General features: G+C 37.7%; 1 protein-coding gene across 2 annotated transcripts in view; it reads left to right on the top strand.

The window, feature by feature from the left end:
- Nucleotides 1-339: 339 nt before the first annotated feature.
- The window catches only part of LOC110467150 (peroxidasin homolog), a 53,039-nt gene continuing 42,855 nt past the window's right edge, over nt 340-10,523 (top strand). For both annotated transcript variants that reach the window (XM_021524099.1, XM_021524098.1), the window contains exon 1: nt 340-1,062. In XM_021524099.1, the coding sequence (XP_021379774.1) occupies nt 893-1,062 (170 nt within the window). In that variant the 5' untranslated portion in view covers nt 340-892. The remainder of the gene's footprint in view (nt 1,063-10,523) is intronic.

Genomic DNA, 10,523 nt, shown 5'->3' with positions numbered 1-10,523 from the left:
TATTTTTTATAAACGAAAGAAGCGTAGGATTAAACACTGGTATCGTAGAGGGCCCAATGTATTTTTCAGCTGATGAACACACATCTGAAGTAATTTCTAAAAATAGTTAGCATTATGCTTGGTTGAAGATGTATTTCCTATATGTCTACACTGTAGATAAGACATTTTATGTCCGATCTAATATGTTCGCTCCTATGTATACCATGAATGGGTGATAACACATGTCCGCATTCCAAAAACACTTGCATGACGTAATGCACGTTCCGAATTTTTGTCCGGGTATATATATAAAGATGAAATATTATGTAGCACTGATGATATCCCAATGAACAACGCTGATATGATAGGAACTTAAATTGATAAACAAAAGTTTAATGTACAGTAGACCTACTAATAGTTACACAGTGCACTTCTATATAGAATTCATATCGTTCCGTCTGACAAACCCTCCTACGCCGGGGGTGATTCATAATAAGACTGGAATGCAACTTTCTCCCCCCCACTAAACCATCTCTGTGATTTATCGATAGAGTCCTTGGAGATATAACTACGCTCGCGAGATCAGAATATCACTGTGAGAGGTCTGACCCCTCACGTGAACAAAGTGACGTGTGTTTCTTTCTACCCCCGCGGATGTGTGTAGCCAGTCGGCGTCGTTCACTTGATGTGACAAGAGTCCGATGTGAAAGCGATCGGTGGTGAACTATATTTAGTTAGTGTAAGTGTGTAGCCGTGAGCCGGCGGTGTGTGTAATATGCACCATGTCTGTGTGAAATGAGATTCGCAATTTTTATCCTATGTCAACATTGTGTACCTTTGGGAGTTTACCTAGGATTAAACAAACGGGACCTGTGAAAAAAATCAATTCAAGGAGATAGTGAAATTTAAAAATATGGTCGGACGTGAAATGAAAATTCTACTTTTTCTTTCTTTGTGTGTGCTTGTTCATATGCAGGAGTATGAATGTCCCACGAAATGTGTGTGTTTTCGGACGACAGTGCGATGTATGTTTCTTCAGCTGGACACTATACCATCGCCGCTACCCCCTGATACCACTGTATTGTAAGTACCCGTATTCCTCCTCAAATATACATATCGGCGAACGACTCCTTAAAGCTTGCACTGATAAACCCTCCGATACTTAGACGGAGGAAATTTAATAAAAGAATTTTGATAGGCTCTTATCTGCTTGCATTGTATGGAATGATAACGACGTTTCAGGGGATAACTCTACAGGAGGGTATTCACATTCATGAACTATATTTACATTTTTACTTGCGGGAGAGCGAATATATCAAGATAGTTTTTATAAGTCGTTAAGATGTTTTCTGAACGCTGTCAAGATTATGGTTAGCCATGAAATGTGTGTAAGATAAAATAATTGAGAAACTTGTCAGAAATTACAGAGTTCAACTGGCACATGTTAAATGTTTCGAATTGAAAAACATCTGCAAGTTGTCAGATTCCACTTTCTTGGCCAACCCAACAGTGTTATTTAGTACTGTAGCAGCAAAAACACCCAGGTTTTGGTCCATAGACATCAAAAAGACATTTACTCAGTATAGCACGTACTCGTGTCTAAATCACGACCTGGAACTGTTTCAGCAGACTGTTCAGCTAGCTCTGCTAGCGTTTATTTCATACAGCTTTAAAAACAAGGACAGTTATTGATATTATAATGGGTTGTTAACAGAAAACGTCACATAGACATTACTCTATGATATCATTGTCTGTATATGTTTGCTATGTAGGTCTTATAAGTTGGATCCATAGACAAATGTTGGTTAGGTGGGAGGTGGGGTCCACATTTTCTGGGGGTGGGGATGAAGATGGAAGAAATACATCGTTTAAAAGAAAAACAATTCCTGGCTGGGGGATGGGGCGGGGAGGTTCAGTGGTGTCCTGACCCTCTAGATCCCACACTGTAAGTGGTCGGACAGACGAATTGACATTGTTTATAATCCCTTAAGACTTACTACATGTGTGTACCCAGATTTACACAAAATAGTTCATAGTTTAAATTTAACGCATGTCCTAGGTTGTTTACTTAACCACGTAATCAGATTTTGCGACATCAGTTGAGTAAATGTTTTTTGAATTAACTAAACTANGGGGGGATTCCAGTGGGGGAGCGCTCGCTGGTATGTAGCAGGGTTTTTGTATATATATCGAATGAATTTAGGAGTTACTGGTAACAAAATCGAGCATTGCCCCTATATGTGGGTTCGTCACATGAATGGGACGTACGTTTTTGTCCTTAAGGACGTTTACACCCTGACAGGACATCGTCCACACCACACTAGCTTACTCACCCACTTATACTGGAAGTGGAATGAATAACGTTTTGTGGAGTGCTACTTGCCGGTGGCTGAGTCCTTTGTGTAACACAGTCTCCGTTATATTCTATTTTGGATGAGTGATAGACAATCGGCGGACATTGTCCTGAGGCTGGACAAGTGTCATTGGTCAAAAAGACTAAAGAGTACTTGACGTGTATGCCTATAAACAACACCTGTTCAAATAAGTAAAAAACATAACGATATCAATTTCAATTTCATTTTAACATTATATATTCTATTTCATGCCCGTTTGAATATATTTACTGAAGTAATTGACCAAGAAATTCACAAAGCAAGGTTGAATGTTGAATTTTCTTTCTTTATAAAATATGCACTTATATTACAGGGAAATTACATCCTGTGTAAAATTCCAATTTCTTTTCAGAGTAAAACGCGTTCACATTATGGTATGGTTACCCTCTTACATTGAAAATGATTTAAAAAGTGAATAAGATTGATTTAACAATATAATAATTCCGACGAGTGTAATGTGTGTTTTGTATCACCTTTCTACACGTCGTTGTATAGACCTACCTTTGTGACTCCCGGGAAACCTTTGATACGCTGAAGTAATACCACAATACTACAGGTGTGTTGTACGTATGATGTACAGGGGAGATAGGTGTAAGTAAGGTGTATGACAATATTATATAGTTCAGCTAGTATAAATGTGTCTGTTACTGATAAGCATGTTGACTCAATTCAAATAAATGATTTTATCGAATCAGTGTAGATCAGGGTGTCGTCTGGAGCATTAAGAGCGTTAACACTCTGGTGAGTTTGTCGGTTTGGTTCAACTACCGGTGGGGTGTATATGTGTGATACCAGATGTAAAGTTATGATATAAGGTATGTTATGTATAGGGATGGGGCCTTAAAAGGTCACAGAGTGCAACAAGTTATAAAAACCATCTTCTCTGAAACTGACTGGTGGATTTTAACCAACATTTTACCAAATTATTTAAAAGATGACAAGGACCAGAGTCCTAGACAACTATAACACGACAGTATACCACTTTCAGTAGCATTCAGGGATAAAGTGATCATCATAATATAGAGTTACGGATCAGCGCGAAAGTCGCTAAAACATAATCCTATGATTACCACTTAGATAAATACATTAAATGCTAAATTTCAAAACCTTGACTTTTTTTGTGTTAATGGGCCGGAACCGACAAGCCGTTCGTGGTGGCTTTCCTTATTGGCTCTAACAGACCCATACTTCTGTACCACTTCCTTTTCACCTGTTGTTTGACTATATCCTGATTGACCGGTCAAGTGTAACCACTTTGGTCAGTTTCATTGAGGTAATCAGTTTTGAATAGATTTAATTTCAGGTTATAAAACGTTTTAGTTGAAAATGTGGTTATTTTCTACAAGGATATCATCAGGATTGTGAGATTATCGGCGAGATAGCATTGTGGCTATCCACAATGAACCTTCTGTGATATATTGTGCTACTGTTGGGGATTGCATGCTTTTGGCTATTACAGATCAGTGATCTTAATACAATTTGACATACGGCAAAACATGAACAGACCACCCACAGCTTGATACGATCATTTAATGAAATAGTAGATTGATAACATGCCAGCTGGTCTGTCACTGTCACCAGGTCCTACAACATAAACTCCTGATATAGACAAAAACGGAACACGAGACGGAACCCCTCAGCACTCTCTGAGACCTTATAGTATTGTTATTGTATCAATCTGATAAAACAGGTAGATATGGTACGTTTTCTTATCTTACGTCAATGCCTTTCCACTTCAGTCGAAGCGGGCTCTTAATTCAGCCAATCGGCGACAGGATCTTAGATTTCTTCGTATTGAAAGCCGGTTTAAAGTTCAAAATCCTCACATAGAGTTTATATAGGAAATTTCTATTAAGAGACAAAGAAAGGTCAATGTCTTATTTGTCTAAACTTTAAAGAGAAGTAAAAGTTCGACCTTGTTTCAGCTAAGCATTGTATACGCCATTTAATATATATACGCATGCGCACATTTGTAGCGGAACTGATGTGATTGCCGGTGGCCATCAGACTTATCTCTGATCATTACTTATACATTCTATACATTGATTACTAGTATACAGGGTTTGATCAGCACATTTTAGACCTGCTCAAGTCCACAGACAGGTATACTTCACACAGACTGAAACCAGTCAAGGTGACAGATATCTCAGCTGGTTAAAGCACGGAAGTATATTATCTAAAAGATAGTTCCTATGCCCAAGAGGCAGTTGCCTTTCTTTCTATTTGTTTAAGCCTCCGTAATGAGTTCGAATGTCCCTGGTATGATTCACTGTCTGGCCGTTTCCTTTTTCCTTTTTTATTCTGTTAAATAGTACACCCATTAGATATACCCTATGCATTTGCTTTGCTGAACGTGTTTGGAGAGGAATTGGACCGAACTGGGTTTTAGATACCTTTTTGGCTGTTGCATTTTCCTTTCCTGCTAAACTCATTTGTTACTTTATGTTATATCTTTGGAGGTCTCATGTACTCCTCGTGACTGTAAAGTAACAGGATATATCACTCACTACCATAGGGACAGCATTAACTGTATTGAATTCCATCTTAAAATGACGTAGTTGATTAAAAACTGCATTACGTTACATTTTATCCGGTTGCCTTATTGTAGCGCAGATTTACTATTTTTGTGTTTTTGTTTTTATTGTTTGGTGTTTCGGATTTCAATATGTGACTGAGTTTTTTGCTGAGATTTGTTTGTGCTGATAGATATGATGGACCACCAGGCAAGTATTTTATATTGTATTGAATTCGCTAGACTTTCACCATCTTTTCAATAACTGTATAAAGACGATAACACGCTATATTATGTTAGTATTATTATAGTAAGTGTAAGAAGTCATCGTCTACTTTAAGTTGTACAATAGATGCAGTAAGCTTAGCATTTTTTTTTTAGAAATTTTAAAGAATGTTATAGTTTGAAATAAAAGAAAACATTTTCTTAGGAACAAATGACACGAAGTCAAGCAGATACTGAAGTAAGTTACCAAGTCCAATGCGGCATACCAGTTTACAGTGACATATGCATACATCGAACTACATACTTTCACAATTTTTCAATTTCTAGCACCCGACCAAAATCGCTGATTTATATTGACTTGCAAGCTGATAACTTGCTTCATAGATGGAATAATATCGAACTTATATACATTACATAACGTAATAAATGTACATATTAGCATGCACGTGAATACTGAATTAGTTAGTCATTGTTTGTCCTATAGCTTTAAGGTTGCACTAGGTTTTGAATTATTTGGAATATCTATTATAAAAATGGATACGGATGTATTAAAAAAGGATACGGATATCAGACATGTTGTAAGGAGACACTGTTAGCATGCGCAGACGTACACACACAGTAACTATAAGTATAGCTTCCGTTAACTCACCGTTGTCGACGTCATACCATTAGTCTACGACTACTATACACGCATCTACTGATGTTACTGGTACTGTACCTCCCGCTCTGTAGCGTGCGGGGCTAACATATTATGGCATCTATGTAAAGCCAGAAAGACAGAACAATAAACATGGAAATGTATGTCATTATTGTATACAAATGTGGCTAAAAATGCCATAGTATGTTTTAACGAGTTAGATCATGTACAAACTTGGTACTGTGAAGTTGTGTTAAAAAATCACCTTACCACAGCCGAAAATTGTTACTAGGCAACTAGAAACTGATTACTCCGGCATGGATGTGAAAACCATTCATTGTGTGACTTTAATGAACCAATAGTAAAGTATATAATCAAAAACAGTGTCTGGAGTATAAAACAATCAGCAGGCTAGGCCGGGACTACAGATATAGCCAATGTTTTTTGTAATGTCCGTCCGTTATATATATGTACAAAATGTCTTTCGCTGAAACTTTTTATGATAGGTTGTTTAACTATGACGTGGGGGTCACGTGCGATGACGGAGCATGGCTTGTTGTGAACTATTTCCAAGACCTAACATACCAACGTACTTCAGGTACAAAAGTAGCCCAGTTATTTCATTCAGTTATTCTAGACATTTTTTTTCTAAACTTTGAAACTAAACGTAAAACTAAAGGTCTCGAATCCCAAAACGATGTGGTCGGTATACATGTAATGGATGAAGCGACCAAAGGTTGTAGCTGCACAGGGGCGTGGACCGCTTTGTTTATCGCTTTAGAAGAGGAGACATCCACAGCTTTTTTCTCTTCTTTATAAAGCGATAAAGCGATCCACGCCCCTACGTGCAGCTCTGCAGAACCGAGATGCTACGCCCTTGTCCTTTTGTGGCATGAATATATTCTAGGTACACTTCGTTGTTTTCCTGAGAGCCTGTTGGCACAGCTACCATCTACCATATTTCCTACATTGCTGCTCTTCTTGCCCCTGTGATGTCATTGACTCCTTATTCCCCGAGGTTTGTCGTAACCTTGTGTGGTGGTATAGTTATTCCCCGAGGTTTTTCGTAACCTTGTGTGGTGGTATAGTTAGTCCCCGAGGTTTTTCGTAACCTTGTGTGGTGGTATAGTTAGTCCCCGATGTTTTTCGTAACCTTGTGTGGTGGTATAGTTAGTCCCCGAGGTTTTTCGTAACCTTGTGTGGTGGTATAGTTAGTCCCCGAGGTTTGTCGTAACCTTTTAAGTATCGAGGTAATTCTGATTGGCTAGTGCGCCCCATTGTTGAAGGCAAAATGGCTGTCGATTTGAGCAGTCGAAAGCACCTCAATTGAATAAAACGATGAAGCGTCCATGTATAACTCTCGCAATCGCTGTCGCCAGATTTCGACGACAATCCCCGCATTTTAAAGAGCAGTCGATAGCTGACCATAAACAGGCGACCGATCAGATTTTTGTAGCCTGCGATTATGGTCAGTTTTAGCGGACTATGTGCAATGTGCATGTAAAACCCGTTTGTGTTAAAGGGTTGTTAAGTCCTGGATTCAGTCATAAAAGCGTCATGTCTTTGCTCGCTTCTGAAAAGAAATGTAGTCGTTGGCATGGACAACAGTCAAATCGAATACAATGTTACGTCTTAAGATTTTATGGAAACTCCAAAGGAACCGTAGGTTGTCCTTGATATTCGAACTACATTGTATTCACTTCATGTCTATGTATTTCGAACGTTTCAAAAGGATTTAACTAAAACTTCCTAGCGACATTTGGAAACACGTTTGACCCAATTCTGATGTGGCACATGTCCGACTCAAAAGACACATTCGTACGGATAGAACTTTACGAACATCCCGTAACTGTATTAAATTTTGCCAACAAAAGGATTGGTGTCATTATCAGCAGTAATATCCTACACCATAAGTCCGTGTAATCTACCATACTTCAGATATGAAAGCACCCACCTACTTTCTTACAGATATTCTAAACCCATTGCTTCGAGCCTTTTTAATAACGCGCAGGCGCTACGGCGAGTTCATGCTGAATTGAATAAAGTTTTAGAGTGTCACGGTTGGATCTGTTAGGTCTGTAATTCTTAAAGGAATTAACAGCTCGGTATTCAAAATGATACCAAACACACGTTGGTATATCTTTATCCCGATGGCCAAAACACACAACGCACAACACCTGAATGAAAAGTATGTGGTTGAGACGGCAGACAAAGGTCTCGGTGATAATTTGATCTTTGTAAGAACTATTTGTTGTTACGATTACAAAGAAGAACGAGGCATGTTTCATAACCAACGAATCCTTCTTGTACATAATCCAATTTTCAGAGAGAACATACCAGCTTATCATGCTTCGATTTTACAATCTGTCCGTAATGATAGAAATACAGAACAACTTGTTTCTGGTGGATATGAAGCACCACAAGAATCCTTATGAACAACGTTTCCAAGACATGAACCAGCGTTCCTGATACCGCTAAATCATGATTACAACCTTACTGTGACAACGTATACTCCATGCCATTAGGGAAATTTATCAGTATGTATCTTACAGAACTGAAAAGATATTTTGATTAATCTTTGAGATCCTTTCTTTAAAAGACGTCCCGTTAAAGGACTACCATACCTCATACCAAACTGAAGTGGCATTTTAGTTCTCGTATTATGGTAGCTTTCTTTTCCTAGAAAGTCGAACGGTTTCAAAAATGTAAGGTTTTGAACTGTTCCAGATCATATTTTTGTGAACAAAAAATGAAACAAATGTCTGGTAGCCATGATGATCAATCAGGTCTGAATTGAAATTGTGTTTACAAATAGTGCTGAAATGATCGAAGAGTTTATTCGGACCTTGTCTAGTCCTTTAGTTTCACTTTATGTTAAACGACGATGTTTTGTCATTAACAAACCCTGTCGATCCTATATACACTCCTGAACTTGAAATTAAGGACATTACAGGCTCCTCTACATCAGCCACTTACCTCGATCTTCTTTCAACATGACCTACCGGGATGGTTTACAACCAAACTGAATGATAAGCGTGACAATTTGGATATTCAGATCGTGAACTTTACCTTTCCCAATGGTTACATCCCTGCTCCCTTACCTATGATGTCAACATGTCGCAGCTGATTCGACTGGTTTGCTCCAAATATCATAAGTTTCTTGATAGGTGAATGCTAACGGACCAACATACAACACAACTGTTTGAGAGATTAAGCTTTATAAAAAAAAACTATGGTCGCCTTGATGATCTTTTCGGGAAATGTTCTTTCGATACAATATATGAATATCGGCGTTTTTTTATTATTCTCGGTGGTATTTCTTGTCGTCTAAATATTTGTCTGGTAGCCATGATGATCAATCAGGTCTGAATTAACCATTTTGTTATTTAAATTGTGTATGGCTCGACATAAGCCACTAGGGTATCGTTAAACAGTTCACGCTGTCAGACGATTCAGTCTGTATACATATCAGTGAACTGATTTAGTGTATAATATTTACATTAAAATGAAAGGAAAGCGAATAGAGTCCCCACCTACACCTGTATATGTCACCCAAACTCAGGTATACACACACATACGAACAGGTGTGCTGTAATTATTGTCAGACCTAGCCATCTGTGTAACAATTGTAGGGTTCATCACGATATAAAACTGCAACGTGTACAAGATAATGTTGCATACAAATTTATTCAGTTAGCATATTCTTACAGGTACCCGTATATCATAAGATGTTCAAAAAGTCCTTTAAAATACCTGTGTAAAATACGAATTGGTTAATTAAGGGGAAACAGGTGGTATCATGTATTAGTATATTCCTGTGGAATTCGCGTATGTGATATTGATTCCGTTCATACCTGTAAAATCTACACTGTCATGACAGTAGCATAGACAAGGATGAGACAGTTGCCGCAGACTGCATTACATAACAATTTAATGAAATCCCGAATTGCTCATTTACTACAATAAAATGTAAGTTTATGACGGCAAGTTACATTCACAAAATACAGCATAATGATAATACAAATCGCACAAGTTTACACCAAATGCGTGCAAATATGCAAGGTTCAAGAATCTGTCTATTGCATGCATTGTAATGACTGCAGTATAAACTAGTCAGAGGATGGCAGTCAGGTAGAGTCTGAGATTTTTTAAGAAAGTCTGATCGGGCGTTTTGATGTGTATAACATATTGACTATCTTTTAGTGGAGGGTGAGAACTTTCGTAACATAATACAATTTAATACAGGTACATTTGAAACTATGTCTGATCACTCGCCTGTAATTTTTAAATGTAAGCTTTCTTTAAGCTTGGATGATGATTTGTGTGAAAATGAATGTCATGTTAGGTGTGCATGTGAAAATGTAAAATGGAATGATGGTAATGTAAATTCTATCAAACAGAATTTGAATGATAATAACGAAGTACTGAGTGAAATATTCTGCTCGCCTTTATTGACTAATTCAGATGTAGAGGTATCCATTCACAAACTTAGTTCATTTATGAATGAGATGATTTTGCCAATGTGCGATGTACATATTTCTAAACAATCTCATGATACAAAACGTCATAACAGCAAAGCTATTGCGGATGAGGATAAACCTTGGTTTAATCTCACATGTAGACATAGGTACAATGCTTACAAAGCTGCTTTACACTCATTCAATATTAATAAAACTGTCGAAAATCATCAAATATTAACAGAGAAAAAAACTAATTACAAAAAAATTGAATCGAGACTCAAGAGGGAATATCGGAGACAGGAAGGTGATATGATGGA

The sequence above is a fragment of the Mizuhopecten yessoensis genome, unplaced genomic scaffold (genome assembly GCF_002113885.1).
Source record: "Mizuhopecten yessoensis strain PY_sf001 unplaced genomic scaffold, ASM211388v2 scaffold11163, whole genome shotgun sequence".
Taxonomy (NCBI): Eukaryota; Metazoa; Mollusca; class Bivalvia; order Pectinida; family Pectinidae; genus Mizuhopecten; species Mizuhopecten yessoensis.
Note: the sequence above shows the minus strand (reverse complement) of the source record. Positions and strands in the feature narration are given on the sequence as shown.